Source organism: Bubalus kerabau, chromosome 6 (genome assembly GCF_029407905.1).
Source record: "Bubalus kerabau isolate K-KA32 ecotype Philippines breed swamp buffalo chromosome 6, PCC_UOA_SB_1v2, whole genome shotgun sequence".
NCBI lineage: Eukaryota > Metazoa > Chordata > Mammalia > Artiodactyla > Bovidae > Bubalus > Bubalus kerabau.
The window spans coordinates 53,145,127-53,164,392 of record NC_073629.1 but is presented as its reverse complement, the minus strand read 5'-3'; the positions used below and the strand labels follow the sequence as shown (position 1 = coordinate 53,164,392).

General features: G+C 35.0%; 1 protein-coding gene across 20 annotated transcripts in view; it reads right to left on the bottom strand.

The window, feature by feature from the left end:
* ZNF644 (zinc finger protein 644) overlaps positions 1 to 19,266 on the bottom strand; it is a 130,500-nt gene that overhangs the window by 57,379 nt on the left and 53,855 nt on the right. For 18 of the 20 annotated variants that reach the window (XM_055585200.1, XM_055585190.1, XM_055585194.1 and 15 more), the window contains one exon: positions 1,146 to 1,206. In XM_055585200.1, the coding sequence (XP_055441175.1) occupies positions 1,146 to 1,189 (44 nt within the window). In that variant the 5' untranslated portion in view covers positions 1,190 to 1,206. Of the gene's footprint in view, positions 1 to 1,145; positions 1,207 to 11,813; positions 11,872 to 19,266 lie in introns of all 20 variants that reach the window. The other 2 variants (XM_055585204.1, XM_055585188.1) reach the window with 1 other exon arrangement.

Below are 19,266 nucleotides of genomic sequence, written 5' to 3'. Positions count from 1 at the left end.
CTGTATTCAACTAACTTCAGAAAGATATACAGGCAAATGTTCCTTATAATAAATGCTGTGAAAATGGTTTCTTAAAAAAAAAAGGAAATAGTTCACTATTAACCAAAAAATTAAAATTTTCTAGACATCAGTATCTACCTTATAAGATGCACTGTAAAGACTAATAAGGCATGAGAAGCACTTAATATAGTAAGTATTCTCCAAATTACCACTATTATTACAGCATAATACCAATAAAATGGAAACGTACCGTCAAATTATGACTAAACCACTAACTGAGAATACACTATTTAATTGCACATTACTCAACTACAGCACTTCTCATCCTAGGCTTTTTTTTTAAACCACTGAGATCAGCTAAGGTTTTGACAGCTGAAACATCTAGTTAGATTCAGAAAGACCTGAGTTAATTTTAATGTAATCAAAGTATTCTTTTTCATCTGTTTATATCCTGAAGCCACGTTCACTTACCAACAGATTAGTAAATGTATCCTTTTAACATCTTAATTTATATTATTAAAAAAGCAATCTTTCACATATCAGACCAAAAGTACATGATCACAATTCAATTCTAAAGTTGACAGTCTTAAAAAATTAAAATAAATATGAATGCTATATCAGAAGTTATTCAGTAGAAATACAAAAAATATTAAAACAATCATTTATAACTCTGAACATTACATTAATGTAAAAAGTCATAATTTGACAAATTTAAATAACTGTGGAAGTGTTCTGTTAATGGAAATAAGAAAGTAAATTTTACACAAGCAAAGATGACTCAAGAAGTTTAAGAAGGGAACACCAAAGAAATCTAAGCAAATCTCTTATTGAGCTGGATTCCAAGTAGCTAAACCAAATATCAACTTGATTTTCAAACATGTTTAAGGGTCACTGGAAACCGCATACTTAAGTTAATCACAATATAAAAGGAGGAAAATTAAGAATGTAGTTCTACTATTTGACAGCTGTGTTTTTACTTCCATCAAATCAAATGGACCAAGTGCATCAAAAAGCTGTTTCTTTGTATTTTAAAATTTTATTTAAAGACTCGTTGCTTTGGATTTGGAGGTATGCTTTTTAAACATAAATTTTTGTATTATTCCTATTTTGATTTGTAATATTTAACAAAGTCATCTTCTACTTACCTAGATTTTGTCTTATTAACATCTTGCTGCAAGAACAATCTCATTCGAAATTAAATCAAACCTGAAAGAATACATGTAAAGGCAATCATTTAGTTTTTCTGCTTCAGGTATGAATAATTATATCTATGATATACTATTTTTTAAATTAACAACCATAAATTAAATTATTACAGTAACTTTCAAGAAACTATTGCCAGCTACCTTTGAGGAATAATTATCTATTCAAATGAGAAACAAACTTCTTAGTGCTCTTGTTTCCATTAATATTAATAGTATGGCAAATAACAATAATTAAAATATTTCTGAATAAAACACACACTTCTATGTCAATGCTTATCTAATATTACATACATGCCAAAAATACATCAAAAAGTTAAAAAAAAAAGAGATGTCATAAAAGTATATATTAATAGTAGCCACAATAATGGCTAACATTGATTAAACATTTACTAAATGCCAGGGAAGATAACTGTAGAGAATAGTGAATATTGATACACTCTTGCTTCCTCAATTTAACCTTTAATACAGTATAATGTGACCTTCAATCTAACACTCCACTGAAAATTTACTTGTCAAAAATCTACCTACCCCTAAGTTTATCACACTCCACAAATTCTGAAACTTAATATATTCTACTCTGAATTCTACACTTCAGCTTTCGCCCTTCCTGAAAATCAGCTTGTTACTCTTCTGAATTTTTATTCTGTCACCACCACAGCTACTACTGTTCTCACCTAGATTACTGTAACTGTTGTATTTCTAGACTCACTATGCACTCAATTTATCCTTCCCAAATGCTATAGGTAATCATTTTCCAATGGCTACCCTGAAGAATCACATCTATGCCTCAAGTCTTTCATAGTACTCACCAGTGACCTGTCTCATCTCATCTCTCTAATCTTTACTCTCTTCCTCACTTCATGTTTTTACGAAACCCCTTCAACTCCCAGAAGAGCCCTTAAGCTCTCTCAGCCTTTTCGCATGGTGAACTATACTTACTTTTTATTTCTCCTTAGCCTTGCTAACACCCTTATACTAGTTTTTCAATATTTAGTTTAGTCACCCTGGCAGATCCTTCTTTAATTTCTTTAACTATGTGAAGCTGTTTCTCAATTACAACTAGTGTTTTCTCAAATAGCAACTAGTGATAGCTCTATATAAACTGTTTACTTGTGGGTTTTCTGAACTACACTGTGGACACATTGAGCAAAATAATTAATCTCACTTCAGCACTTTCACTGGATAGCACATAATAAAAGCCTAACAATGTAGTGTAGGCAAACTGAAAGATTAGAAATTTTACATTGTATCCCCACATGTACATAGGATACAGAAGGTAGGAAAGTAAAATTCAATCTAATGAATTCAATTCACATGTTTAAAGACTAGAGAAAAAATTCCTATCATTTCTGGATGTCAGTAACGTTACTTTATAAAATGACTACATCTAAGTAAACATACAACTGACAATGAGCCCGGTGCAACCTTTTATTGAGTAAATGAATTAATTTCACTGAGGAATAGTACTAAGATTTGGTACTACATGTTTCTATCTCTACAGAAAACAGTTTGTGGACGATGATGCTAGACTAATTTAAGTGTTAGCATTAAGCAGAAAAAACATTGTAGAGGAAGGTGAATATGGTTTTAACATTAATAATGTCTACAGTCTAGAAAAGTGGTTCTCAAACTTCAGTGTACATGGGAATCACCCAGAAGGCTTACTATGCAAACATGGCTAGGCTCTACTCTCAGAGCTCCTGATTTAGCAAGTCTAAGACTGTGAAAGTGAAAATCACTCAGTCCTGTCCGACCAACTCTTTGCGACCCCGAGGACTCTATACAGTCCAAGGAACTCTCCAGGCCAGAATACTGGAGTGGGTAGTCTTTCCCTTCTTCAGGGAAATCTTCCCAACACAGGAAATGAACCCTTCATTGCAGGCAGATTCTTTACCAGCTGAGCCACAAGAGAAGTCCAGCTGACCATTTTGGATTTCTGAACTTCCTAAGGTCATGCTGATGCTGATACTTCTTGGACCACCCACTGAACACAGACATCCAGTTTCACACATAATGTTTAGAAGAGATGAAAATATTCTACCACCCACTGCCACCAGCCTTCACCCACCCAAAACTGTATAGAGACCTATTACAAACTAAACCATAAATCAAATTGAGAACATCACAAGTCCACTATGAGATGCTCAATATGATAGGCTAAAAAACGGTCCTACAAAAGATATCCACATCCTACTCCCTCAAATCTGTGAAGTTTATTTTATATGGCAAGAGGGAAAAAAAGTCTTTGCAGGTGTGATTTACGTTAAAGATTTTGAGATGGAGAGACTATCCTGGATTATCTACGTGGGCCCTAAATGCAATCACTTATAAAGTGGGAGACATAGAAAAATTTGATGACACACTGAGAAGGTGAAGTCAGAGCAGAGAGATTAGAAAACACTGGCCTTGAAGACTGCAGACATAGCCAGGAATTGGGACAAGGAAAGGAACAGATTCTCCTATACAGAGAACATCACTGATGACACCTTGACTTCTGCCCAGTGATACTGATTTCAGACTTCTGGCTTTCAGAACTGTGACAGAATTAAATTTCTGTTATTTCAAGCAATCTAGTTTGTGGTAATTTGTGAGAGCAGCCTAGAAAATAAACATACTGAAGATGCCAAGTTCTCTGGGAGATAAATCAGAAACACTATATAAAACTTGTTACAGACTGAACTGTGTCCCTATAAAATTTGTATGTTGAAGCTCTAACTCCCAATATAATTTATATTTGGAGACAGGGCCTGTAAGGAGGTAATAAAGGTTAAATAGGGTCATAAGGATAGGGCCCTAACCCAATATGACTGGTGTTCCCAATATGACTGGTGTTCTTACATTAATTAACAAGAGAGAGATACCAGGGATATAGGCACAGAGCAAAGGCCCTGTGAAGACATAGTGAGAAGACTGACATCTGCAAGGACAGAGGCCTCAGGGGAAGCCAAACCTAACGATCAAATCTTGGACTTTTAGCCTCTAGAGTTGTGAGACAATGTATTTCTGTAGTTTAAGCCACCTAGTCTGTGGTCTTTTATTACAGTAGCCCTAGCCAACTAATACAAAAAGATACGCTGCTGCTGCTAAGTCACTTCAGTCGTGTCCGACTCTGTGTGACCCCACAGACGGCAACCCACCAGGCTCCTCCGTCCCTGGGATTCTCCAGGCAAGAACACTGGAGTAGGTTGCCATTTCCTTCTCCAATGCAAGAAAGTGAAAAGTAAAAGTGAAGTCGCTTAGTCATGTCCGACCCTTAGCGACCCCATGGACTGCAGCCCACCAGGCTCCTCCGTCCATGGGATTTTCCAGGCACAAGTACTGCAGTGGGGTGCCATTGCCTTCTCCCAAAAAGATACATATGTTTGCACAAAAGCATATACAAATATTACACACAATAACTAATTTTTTGAATTTGTGTGCTAGTCACTCAGTCGTGTCCGACACTTTCCAACCCCATGGACTGTAGTCCACCAGGGTCCTCTGTCCATGGGATTATCCAGACAAGAATACTGAAGTGGATAGTCATTCCCTTCTCCAAGGGGATCTTCCCAACCCAGGGATTGAACCCAGGTCTCTTACATTGGCAGGCTGATTCTTTAAGAGTTTAACAGTTCAACTTCTTTATCTTGCTCTGTTCACAGTTATATTTCAAAGTCTGGGAAAAACCCATTTTTAATTGTATTTCTTCCTCAAAGAGACAAACCAGGCCATTATAAACACTATCTTGTTTAAAGGGAGTATCTTATAAGGAAGTTTGATAGGAAGTAGGCTTCCCTGGTGGCTCAAATGGTAAAGAATCTGCCTGCAATGCAGGAAACCTGCATATGATCCCTGAGTTGGGAAGATCCCCTAGACAAGGTCATGGCAACTCACTCCAGTATTCTTGCCTGGAGAATTCCATGGACAGGGGAGCCCGGTGGGCTATATAGTCCATGAGGTCACAAACAGTCAGACAAGGATGAGTTACTAATAGACAGAAAGTTCCCTTTAAATCCATACCTAAAGTATAATATAATTAGGATAGTCTTTAGGTGAATACTGGAAGGAGATACAGAAAGAACACTTAAGTAACTGATAGAGCTGGTTTTATTTCACTAAAATGTCAAATATATCCTCCCTAAAACCCACAATCCCACTCTAATCTTGAGAAAAACATCAGACAAATTCTGATAGAGAAAAATCCTATAATATACCTAATCAATATTCCTCAAAACTGTCAAAGTCATCCAAAATACAGTCTTAAAAAGTCTAATGAGAAATGACAACTAAATGTAATGCAGTTTCCTGAATGGGATCCTGGAAGAGAAAAATAACATTAGGTAAAAAGTAAGAAAATCTGAATAAACTATGATCTTTAGTTAATAATGATGTAACAATATTGGTTCACTAATTGTAACAATTGTACCATATTAAGGTAAGTTGTTAATACAGAAAACAAAGTGTCCATGGGGGAGGAAGGGTAGAGTGGGAACTCTATACTTTCTATTCAAATTTTCTATAAATCTAAAATTTCTAATAAGTAATGTCTTCATTTTTCAAGTATTTTCAGTGTACAGAAAAGGCATGAACATATTTCAGAAAATTAAACACTGACAAATTAGAAACAGCTTCAGAATGAAACCCCAAATGCAGATAACAGCAAAAATATATGTAAAGTAGGCCACAAAACATCTTACCAGATTTAAGACTAAACTCATGCCAACTATCTTCTCTCACAACAATGGAATGAAGCTAAAAATCAACAGCAAAAGGAAAATAAGATCCATAAATACAGCAAACGAAACAACTAACTCTTAAACAACCAATGGGTCGAAGAATAAATCACAAGGGAATTTAGAAAATATTTTGAAAACCCAACATACCAAAACTAATGGGATACAGTGACAGCAGTACTAAGAGGAAAGTTTATATGCTCACATTTAAAAAAAGAAGATCTTAAATCATCAGCTTAACTTTATACTTAAATAAGAAAACCAAAAGTTAGTAAAAAATGAGTTGTTTTTTTTAATCAACAAAACTGACAAATTCTTAGACTAAGAAAATAAGAGAGATTATTCAAACAAAATCATAAATAAAAGAGGGGACATTACAACAAATGCCAAAGAATTATGAGATTACTATGAACAATTATATACCAATAAACACACAATCTATGATGACCGAATCATGAAGCACTAAAAAATCTGAACAGATCTATAACTAGGTAAGGAGACTGAAGCAATAATCAAAACCCTCTCAATGAAGAACCAGATGATTTCACTGAGTAATTCTACCAACTATTTAAGCAAGAATTGTCCTCAAACTCTTCTAAAAAACTGAACACAAAAGAACATATGCCAAAAGACAAAGACTGGCTGAATGGATACAAAAACAAGACCCCTGCATATGTTGTCTACAAGAGACCCACCTCAAAACAGGGGACACATACAGACTGAAAGTGAAGGGCTGGAAAAAGATTTTCCATGCGAATAGGGACCAAAAGAAAGCAGGAGTAGCAATACTCATATCAGATAAAATAGACTTTAAAACAAAGACTGTGAAAAGAGACAAAGATGGTCACTACATAATGATCAAAGGATCAATCCAAGAAGAAGATATAACAATTATAAATATATATGCACCCAACACGGGAGCACCGCAGTATGTAAGACAAATGCTAACAAGTATGAAAGAAGAAATTAACAATAACACAATAATAGTGGGAGACTTTAATACCCCACTCACACCTATGGATAGATCAACTAAACAGAAAATTAACAAGGAAACACAAACTTTAAACGATACAATAGACCAGTTAGACCTAATTGATATCTATAGGACATTTCATCCCAAAACAATGAATTTCACCTTCTTCTCAAGCGCACATGGAACCTTCTCCAGGATAGATCACATCCTGGGCCATAAAGCTAGCCTTGGTAAATTCAAAAAAATAGAAATCATTCCAAGCATCTTTTCTGACCACAATGCAGTAAGATTAGATCTCAATTACAGGAGAAAAACTATTAAAAAATCCAACATATGGAGGCTGAACAACACGCTGCTGAATAACCAACAAATCACAGAAGAAATCAAAAAAGAAATCAAAATTTGCATAGAAACGAATGAAAATGAAAACACAACAACCCAAAACCTGTGGGACACGGTAAAAGCAGTCCTAAGGGGAAAGTTCATAGCAATACAGGCACACCTCAAGAAACAAGAAAAAAGTCAAATAAATAACCTAACTCTACACCTAAAGCAACTAGAAAAGGAAGAAATGAAGAACCCCAGGGTTAGTAGAAGGAAAGAAATCTTAAAAATTAGAGCAGAAATAAATGCAAAAGAAACAAAAGAGACCATAGCAAAAATCAACAAAACCAAAAGCTGGTTTTTTGAAAGGATAAATAAAATTGACAAACCATTAGCCAGACTCATCAAGAAACAAAGGGAGAAAAATCAAATCAATAAAATTAGAAATGAAAATGGAGAGATCACAACAGACAACACAGAAATACAAAGGATCATAAGAGACTACTATCAGCAATTATATGCCAATAAAATGGACAACGAGGAAGAAATGGACAAATTCTTAGAAAAGTACAACTTTCCAAAACTCGATCAGGAAGAAATAGAAAATCTTAACAGACCCATCACAAGCACGGAAATTGAAACTGTAATAAAAAATCTTCCAGCAAACAAAAGCCCAGGTCCAGACGGCTTCACAGCTGAATTCTACCAAAAATTTAGAGAAGAGCTAACACCTATCCTGCTCAAACTCTTCCAGAAAATTGCAGAGGATGGTAAACTTCCAAACTCATTCTATGAGGCCACCATCACCCTAATACCAAAACCTGACAAAGATCCCACAAAAAAAGAAAACTACAGGCCAATATCACTGATGAACATAGATGCAAAAATCCTTAACAAAATTCTAGCAATCAGAATCCAACAACACATTAAAAAGATCATACACCATGACCAAGTGGGCTTTATCCCAGGGATGCAAGGATTCTTCAATATCCGCAAATCAATCAATGTAATACACCACATTAACAAATTGAAAAATAAAAACCATATGATTATCTCAATAGATGCAGAGAAAGCCTTTGACAAAATTCAACATCCATTCATGATAAAAACTCTCCAGAAAGCAGGAATAGAAGGAACATACCTCAACATAATCAAAGCTATATATGACAAACCCACAGCAAACATTATCCTCAATGGTGAAAAATTGAAAGCATTTCCTCTAAAGTCAGGAACAAGACAAGGGTGCCCACTTTCACCATTACTATTCAACATAGTTTTGGAAGTTTTGGCCACAGCAATCAGAGCAGAAAAAGAAATAAAAGGAATCCAAATTGGAAAAGAAGAAGTAAAGCTCTCACTGTTTGCAGATGACATGATCCTCTACATAGAAAACCCTAAAGACTCCACCAGAAAATTACTAGAACTAATCAATGACTATAGTAAAGTTGCAGGATATAAAATCAACACACAGAAATCCCTTGCATTCCTATACACTAATAATGAGAAAACAGAAAGAGAAATTAAGGAAACAATTCCATTCACCATTGCAACGGAAAGAATAAAATACTTAGGAATATATCTACCTAAAGAAACTAAAGACCTATATATAGAAAACTATAAAACACTGGTGAAAGAAATCAAAGAGGACACTAACAGATGGAGAAATATACCATGTTCATGGATTGGAAGAATCAATGTAGTGAAAATGAGTATACTACCCAAAGCAATCTATAGATTCAATGCAATCCCTATCAAGCTACCAACAGCATTCTTCACAGAGCTAGAACAAATAATTTCACAATTTGTATGGAAAAACAAAAAACCTCGAATAGCCAAAGCGATCTTGAGAAAGAAGAATGGAACAGGAGGAATCAACCTACCTGACTTCAGGCTCTACTACAAAGCCACAGTTATCAAGACAGTATGGTACTGGCACAAAGACAGAAATATAGATCAATGGAACAAAATAGAAAGCCCAGAGATAAATCCACGCACATATGGACACCTTATCTTCGACAAAGGAGGCAAGAATATACAATGGATTAAAGACAATCTCTTTAACAAGTGGTGCTGGGAACTCTGGTCAACCACTTGTAAAAGAATGAAACTAGAACACTTTCTAACACCATACACAAAAATAAACTCAAAATGGATTAAAGATCTAAACGTAAGACCAGAAACTATAAAACTCCTAGAGGAGAACATAGGCAAAACACTCTCTGACATACATCACAGCAGGATCCTCTATGACCCACCTCCCAGAATATTGGAAATAAAAGCAAAAATAAACAAATGGGACCTAATTAACCTTAAAAGCTTCTGCACATCAAAGGAAACTATTAGCAAGGTGAAAAGACAGCCTTCAGAATGGGAGAAGATAATAGCAAATGAAGCAACTGACAAACAACTAATCTCCAGAATATACAAGCAACTCCTACAGCTCAACTCCAGAAAAATAAATGACCCAATCAAAAAATGGGCCAAAGAACTAAATAGACATTTCTCCAAAGAAGACATACAGATGGCTAACAAACACATGAAAAGATGCTCAACATCACTCATTATCAGAGAAATGCAAATCAAAACCACTATGAGGTACCATTTCACACCAGTCAGAATGGCTGCAATCCAAAAGTCTACAAGTAATAAATGCTGGAGAGGGTGTGGAGAAAAGGGAACCCTCTTACACTGTTGGTGGGAATGCAAACTAGTACAGCCACTATGGAGAACAGTGTGGAGATTCCTTAAAAAACTGGAAATAGACCTGCCTTATGATCCAGCAATCCCACTGCTGGGCATACACACTGAGAAAACCAGAAGGGAAAGAGACACGAGTACCCCAATGTTCATCGCAGCACTGTTTATAATAGCCAGGACATGGAAGCAACCTAGATGTCCATCAGCAGATGAATGGATAAGAAAGCTGTGGTACATATACACAATGGAGTATTATTCAGCCATTAAAAAGAATACATTTGAATCAGTTCTAATGAGGTGGATGAAACTGGAGCCTATTATACAGAGTGAAGTAAGCCAGAAAGAAAAACACCAATACAGTATACTAACGCATATATATGGAATTTAGAAAGATGGTAACAATAACCCTGAATACGAGACAGCAAAAGAGACACTGATGTATAGAACAGTCTTATGGACTCTGTGGGAGAGGGAGAGGGTGGGAAGATTTGGGAGTATGGCATTGAAACATGTAAAATATCATGTATGAAATGAGTTGCCAGTCCAGGTTCGATGCACGATACTGGATGCTTGGGGCTGGTGCACTGGGACGACCCAGAGGGATGGAATGGGGAGGGAGGAGGGAGGAGGGTTCAGGATGGGGAACACATGTAAACCTGTGGCGGATTCATTTTGATATTTGGCAAATCTAATACAGTTATGTAAAGTTTAAAAATAAAATAAAATTAAAAAAAAAAAATAAATAAACATTAATAAATGGAAAAAAAAAAAAAAAAAAAAAAAAAAAAAAAAAACATATGCAAACTCATTCTCATTAAGAGTAATGAGATCAGCAGTATGTGATACCACAGACAAAGACACAACAAGAAAACTACAGACATATATGAGTATTTGCAAAACTCCTCAACAAAACACCAGCAAACTGAATGATATTCACCATGACCAAACTGGATTTACTCCTGGAAAGCAAGGATGGTTCAAGAGACAAAAATCAATTGATGAAACGCATCATATTAATAGAAGGAAGGACAGAAACCAAGTGACCATCTCGATGGGGAAAAAAACATTTGACAAAACTCAAAATCATTTCAGGTAAGGACATGCAATAAACTATTAACAGAAGGAAACCACTTCAACACAGTAAAAGTCACATGAGAAAAATCAACCATTAACATCATACTCTAGCGAAAGATTGAAAGCTTTTTGAGAGCAAAAAGGTGGTAAGGATGCCCACATTTGCTACTTCTATTCAACACAGTACTAGAAGTACAAACCAGAGCAATTAGACAGGAAAAAATTAAAATAAAAGGCACACAAATTAGAAATAAGGAAGTAAAGTTACCCATTTGCTGATGACATGATCTTATACATAGAAAATCCTGAAGATTCTTTAAAAATGTTAAAGCTAGTAAATGGTCTCAGCAATTTTGCAGGATATAAAAACAACACACAAATATCAGTTGTGTTTCTACATATTAAGTCTCACACTTCCTCATTTCAAAACATATTACAAAGCAACAGTAAGCAAGACAGTGTGGGACTGACATAAAGTCAGACATATAAACCAAAGAAAGAGAAGAGTGAGTCCAGAAATAAACTCATGCATGTGTGGTCAAATGATTTTTGATAATGATGTCAACAGTACACAACAGGGAAAGGACGTCTCTTCAACAAATAATGCTGGGAAACTGGATCAAAATATGCAAAAGAATGAAGGTGGATCTTTACCTAACACAACATTAAAAAATAAACTTAAAACAGATCAAAGACCTAAACATGACAGCTAAAATCCTGAGAAGAAAAAGGCCAAAAGTTTCATGACACTGAGTTTTGGGCATTGATTTCTTGAATATGACACCAAAAGCAGAGACAACAAAAGCAAAAATAGACAAGGCAGACTACCTCAAAATTAAAAATTCCTCTTCATCAAAGGAATCAACCAATACAGTGAACAGGCAATCTACAGAATGAGAAAAAATTTTTACAAATCATATTTTTGGTAAGGGGTTAAATATCCAAAATATGTAAGTAACATTTACAACTCAACAACAAAAATACAAAAACAATCCTATTTAAAAACAGGTAAAAGATCTGAATAGACAAATATACAAATGTGAAGAGAATATATGAAAAGATGTTCAACGCTGCTAATCCTAAGAAAAATGCAAATCAAAACCACAATGAGATATTTCATATCTCAATAAAATGGCCACTACCAAAATAGAAAATAATAAGTGCTGGAAAGGATACAGAGAATTGGAATTCTTGTGTAATGTAGGGGGGAATGTAAAATGGTACAATTACAGAAAATAGTAAAGCAGTATCTCAAAAAATTAAAAACAGAATTAGCATATGACCCAGTATTCTTAGCTTTGGGTATATACCAAAATAATTCAAAGTACAACAGGATCTCAAAGAGATATTTATATACTCATGTGTCCTGTGGCATTATTCAAGAGATAGAAGCAAACTCAATGCTCAGCAGCAGATGAATGAATAAAGGAAATATGGTATATACATACAATGGAATATTAAGTAGTCTTTAAAAATGAAGAAAATCTTGTTACATGCTACATCATGGATGAACTTGAGAACATTATGCTAAGTGAAATAAGCCAATTACAAAATAAATATTGTATGATTTCACTCATATGAGGTATTTTACATAGTCAAGATGACAGAACAAAAGAGCAGAAAGGTGGCGGCCAAGGGTTAAGGATGAGGGGGATAAAAAATTGTGCTTTAATGGTAGAGTTTCAGTTTCATAATACAAAATTCTACAGATCTAGATCATACCCAAAAGGGGAATGCAGCTGAAAAGAAAGAATTACAAAGTGGCAAGAGGAAACTTTTGCGGGTGATAAATATATTCATTATCTTGGTTGTAGTGATGACTTCCTGAGTATATGTTATGTGTGTATGTGTGTGTGTATATATATGAACTTATCATACTATACACTTTAAATGTGTCAATTATATCCACCAATAAATAAATCTGTTTTTAAAACCTCAATTATAACAAAAAAAAACAACTAAATTATAAAACAGGCAGAAGATTTGAAGCAGCACTTCATCAAAGATACATGAATGAAAAATAAGTACATGAAAACATGCTTAGTATTATTTGTCAACATGGAAATGCAAGTTAAAACCACAACGAGTTATCACTACACAACTGAAATGCTAATACATACATGCAGGAAGATAAAATGGTACAATCACTTTGTAAAAACAGTATCACCATATCTTAAAATATCAAACACTTAGTAGGTGTTTACCCAAAGAAACAAAGCATATGTTCACACAAAGGCTTACATACAAATGATCATCTTTATTTGTAACAGCCAAAAGCTGAGGGGAAAATATCCAACAACATATAAAGCCTTAAGGTATATACAATGAACAAAGTAGAATTTAACTAATGACACATGCAACACAGATGTATGTGAAAATACTCATGCTGAGTGGAAAAAAGCAGACAAAAAGATCTCACAATGCACAGCTTCATCCACATAAAATTCTGGAAAATTCAAACTAATGTATCAAGTGACAGAAAGCAGATCAGTCATTGTGCATTACAGAAGAAGCAATAAATAGGAAAAGATTACAAAGGGGCACAAGGAAACTTCAGAAGATAAAGGATATGTTTATTATCTTGTGATGACTTCATGGGTATATACAGATATCAAATCTATTCAAATTGCACACTTTAAACCTGTGTGATTTAGTATATATCAATTGTACTTCAATAAATCTGTTTAAAATATCACAATATGCAAAGAATAATATGCAGGGGAAAATAAAGTCAATTAAGAAGGTTAATATAATAATAATGATAATAATAAACACAAGAAATTGTCATTTATAATCAAAAGAGTAACAGTATAATCATCTATTAATACTTACAACTGGTACTACAACAGACATTTCAATTACCTACAATTGATAACTCAGTCCATGATGAACAATGCTTACAAAACCCCATCAGACACATTCCATGAAACAAGTATAAGTCATCTTGACTACTGGACAGATCAATGTATTTAATTTACACTTGTAACAACTTCTACTCTTAAACACAATTCCTACTGAAATATAATGGGGAGCAATCTAGAACAAAATAACATCAAAAATTCTACAGCATGAATCAAAAGCGTGTCTGCAAAAATAACCCCAATTCTGTACCATCCCATTCATTATTCATGAGGTATATGAATAATGCACTTGGCAATGAGACTTTGCAGTTTCCCCTACAAAGAGATGGGTTTCCTTGGTCACTCAGACTACCTGTAAAGAATCTGTCTGCAGTGCAGAAGACTTAGGTTCAATCCCTGGGTCAGGAAAATCCCCTGGAGAAGGGAATGGCTACCCACTCCAATATTCTTGTCTGGAGAATTCTATGGAGGGAGGAGCCTGGTGGACTACAGTCCATGGGGTCACAAAGAGAGTCAGACATGACTGAGCGACTAACACTACCAAGAGATCTTTCCATAACCCTGTTTACTCCAGGCTTGACCTTTTAAGGAAGATCAACAGAATGTAGCAAATGTCACAGTTTGCCAGTTCTGAGCTAGGCTTCAAGAGGCCATGTATGTCGCTGTTCTCTTGCAATCCTTCTACTACCATGAGAACAAACCCACTCTAACCTGCTAGAGGACAAGAGGAAAGCCCAGATGTCCCACAACAGTCCATCCTAGAGAACCCCCATCCAATAGTGGCAGAATCATTCTCCTGACCTGGTTCTGAATGCAGACTTAAACGAGCCCTACCAAGACGAGAAATACTGCCTGATTCATAGACTTACTCTAATAATAAATGTTTGTTTTATGTCAAGTTCTAGAGTAATTTATTACACAGCAATAGCCATCTGGTAGAGCAACCCTATTTTAAAGATACCATATTATTCTTATCCCTAGAAGGAGTCACTGCAGATTAACAACCGATGTAGGTCTCTCAACTTTTGAAAACAATGGGAAAAGGAGGAATAAAAGTCTCTTTAATTCTTTTACTAACAGTGACTCTAGAAAATATCTGTCACAGTTTGTCAGTCTCAGAGATACACAACTGAGCAAAATAATTTTAACAAGTTATCAGTCAACTACAATCTCTCACAAAATTGTGTTGCAAGGTAGTTTTACTGGATCCAACAATACAATCAAATCTTTCAGGATATGCTATAAATCTATAAAAACTGTTACAGAACAATCTGCTTCTTTGCCCAACATTCTTTTTCCTATTTATGCTAATGGTATCTTCCTTTGGGAAACAGTATTAATACGTAACTGTTACAACTGCACCCATCTTAAGCTCCTGGATCAAGGGATGAACAAATGATACCTAGACTGATCAGAGTGCCTTTTGCTCCTAGCTACCATTATTATATTATGGATGGCAATGTAGCCAAGAATGGGAAATTTGGAATCCTTCTTATGATACCTGCAAGGACTACTGGGAAAGGTATACTCTTCAGTGGAAATAATGGCTATGACAATGATGTAGATCACAGCAGGTAGTGTCCATCTTTGCCACCTCGTGGAGGTAACACGCTTAGGAATGAATTCACCACAGGAAAAAAATCAAAGTCAAGGGATGGAGACATTATCCTATCATTTACATCCATTGATTCAAACATGTCAATTCAAATAGCTGCAATAACAGCGGAATAGGTCATATTTATCAACTGACTCATTGAGACCAACTAGAAAAAAACAGCAAAATATTAAAAAATGTCAATTTGGTGGCATCAAAAAGCTAATACAACAGTAAAGAATGATCAGGCCAAGATCCAAGGCAAGATGGTGACCTAGAGATATAAACCTAGCACCTAAGGATGCTTTTACCTTGGGCTTATTTGCTAATCCAGATGATTCAGTTGAGAACCTGATCACTATTTCTGACACTGCACTAGAGCTAGTGGGATCAAACTGAGATCGCAAGGTTCAGAACTGGTTAAAACCAAAGTAAATGTTGCCCACTCTTTGAGTCGAGTTCCTAAAAGATAGTACTCTAGTGAACCAGAAGTAAAAAAAAGTTCTTGCATACACTGCAACCCCACCTGAAGACATTTAAGTAGCCAGATTAAAAAAAAAAAAAACACAAAAAAACCTCAATCCTTAACACGTAAGTAAGGTAACCCCAGAATGTTAGAGACTCCAGGAGTAGCATAAGCAAACAAAAATTATCTCTGGAGAAAGATAACATCATCTCAGGGCTCAGAATTGAGGCATGGAAAAGCAACTGGAAATTTAAATGGAGAAAGCATGGCAGTGAGAGAACCAAAAGAGAAATCTAACAAAAATTCTCAGGATAAACTTTGCCTAAATCACTGGATGACTGATAAAACTATGTATGCACAGAGGAAAACTGAAGAAGTTGAGGGGAAAAAGCTGACAGAGGCTGGAGAGAAAGCTTACACTTGAACAGAGCTTTACTGTGAGTGTGATGTTTCTTCAACAGGATACATTCCACTGTGCACAGTTTTGGCAGCAAAAGCTGAAGCCCTACAAGGTTGAAATGTCAGAGGACAGAATCCAAGTCCAGCAGAACAGTTGGGATCAGCAGAATCTCTAGAAATAGGTAAACCATAAGCAAGCCTCAAAATCTGTCTATAAACTTCACCCAAGAATTCTCAGAACATTAAGAGTCCAGTCACTGAAACATAATCATAAAGTTCACTTTTCAGGCAAAAACTGCATGATTTGCAAAGAAACAGGAAACAGTGATCCATATTCAGGAAAAAAGGGGTGTTAAGAGATACAATTCTGAGTACTCTGAATATAGAATCTAAGTGTTAGCATATAAAGAACTCCAAGCAGCTATTTTAAGTATGAGAATTAAAAGAACACACATTCAAAAAGAGACTATAAGAAAGAAAAAGCTGACCAAAAAAAAAATAACTAAAATAAAAATTTACCATAAGGAGGTGATTAGAGATGGAAGAAGCAAGAATTGGTGAGCTTGAAGATAGACCAATAAAACTATTCAATCCAAAAAACACAGAGTTAAAACTACTGAAGAAAAATTGAGAGTCTCAGAGACCAGTATAGGAGGACACTATCAGGCAGTTCAAAATAGATGAAACTCAATTCAACATGTACGTACAATAAGATTTAACAGAAAGAGAGCAAGAAGAGTAAAAAAGGTACACAATAATTTTTCCTAAAGAAATAATGAACAAAAACATCTCAAATTTGGTATAAAATATTACCTTGTAGATCCAAGAATCTCAACAAACCCAAGTATGATGAATATGAAGAATCACTTCTACATATATATCATACATAGTCTATCTACTAAAGGCCAAAAAAATACCTTAAGTGCAGCCAGAAAAAAGTGACTGGTTATATATGAGAAATGACAATGCAACTAATGGCTGACTTGTCACCAGAAAAAAAGCGGATACTGGAACATCTTCATGTTCAGTGATGCTACTCTTCAAAAAAGAAAAACAAGTATTTTCCAATAAACAAAAATTAGATTTGTGGCTAGCAGACAAAATAGTTTAAAAAAAAATGGGGAAAGGAACAAGTAATAAAATAAGTGAACAAAAAAAAGACAGCATTCTTGAGAAAAATAATACAACAGTCACAATAAATAGAAAGCACATAATAAGATAATTTAAATCCTGATAACCATTAATTTATAATTAAAAGACTAAGTGTTAGATGGGACTGAAAGTAAAACAACAATGATATGGTGTATACATAAAACAGTTGTAAAACATAAGGGGGCAGAAAAATTTTAAATAAATGGTTGTAGGGAGAAAACAAACCACACAAACATTAACTATAAGAAGGTTTGTGTAGCTGTGTTATTAGCAATAAAAGTAGACTTCAAAGCAAAAAGTATCACCAAAGATAATAAGAATCAACAATGGTAAAAGTTTTAACTCATCAGAAACATGAAACAATTCTAAATTTATGTTCCCCAACCATACAGATTCCAATATATAAACTAAAAATGGACAGCAAAGCAAATCCATAACCACAGTAGAAGATTTTAACATCTCTCTCTAATAGACCCAGTATGCAGAAATTAACCTGGTAGGGATGTAGAAGTTTTGAACAACATGATTAACAAAATGACTTAACAAACACATAAATACTGCACCCAAAAAACTGAAGATTACACATTCTTTTGAAATACACACAAAGTAATTATGAAATCTTGTCAGAAACATATTAACAAGGTATTCAATCACATTTGCAATCAGGGAAATAGAAAGTAAAACCACTAAGAGACAGTGCACCATACCCTCTAGTATGACTAAAATTAAATATTAACAATATAAAGTGCTGCAGAAGATACAGTACAAAAGGAACTCTGCTGATGATTATAAACTGCTACAAACACTTCAGGAAAAAAATTGTTGAATAGCTTCTGAAATAGAACATATACTCTGTGTGCTTACTCACTTCAGTCATGTCTGACTCTTCGTGACTCTATGGACTACAGCCCACCAGGCTCCTTTGTCCATAGGGTTCTCCACTCTAAAACCAAGCTATTAAATTCCTAGGTATTTACTAAACATACAGGTGTGCATGTGTGTACTAGGAGACATGTACAAGTAAATGCATAGCATTATTTACAACTGTCTAAAAATGGAAACAAGTCAAACTTCCACCAAAAACAGAATGAACTATGGAGTATTAATATATTGTACAGCAATGAAAATTAATCAGCTACAGTCATATGCAACAATAGGACTAAATCTCATAAAGCTGGAAAAGCCAGAATCTGTTTGTATAAATTTCATTAACAGAAAATATGTCAAAAATGTGTTTTTTGATGGCAAAAATGTAAGGCAAAAAAATTAGTATCAGAAAACATAGGAGGGTAATTCCCCAGCAGAGAAGGAAAGTAGAGGATCTGGCAATGTTTTAATTTTTGACATGGGTGATTAAGCACACATGTACTTTTGAATACTTAAGTTGGACCTTTTCTCCATGTACTATTCTGAGCATTCTTTCCACAGTAAAAAAAATGTTTCAAAACTGAAAATATAGACATTTAAGGCTTTGGACGTTCCCCTAAGTAAGGTGTTAACATTATCCTACAGTATTTTGTTTTTATTTTAATCAAATATATACAAATACATATTTTAAAAATCAAATAAAGCATGTTATGAAAAACAGAACCAGTGAAGTCCCACCCCAATTTCTGCTGCTGCTAAGTCACTTCAGTCGTGTCCGACTCTGTGTGACCCCATAGATGGCAGCCCACCAGGCTCCCCCATCTCTGGGATTCTCCAGGCAAGAACACTGGAGTGGGTTGCCATTTCCTTCTCCAATGCATGAAAGTGAAAAAAAGTCAAATCGCTCAGTCGTGTCCGACCCTCAGCGACCCCATGGACTGC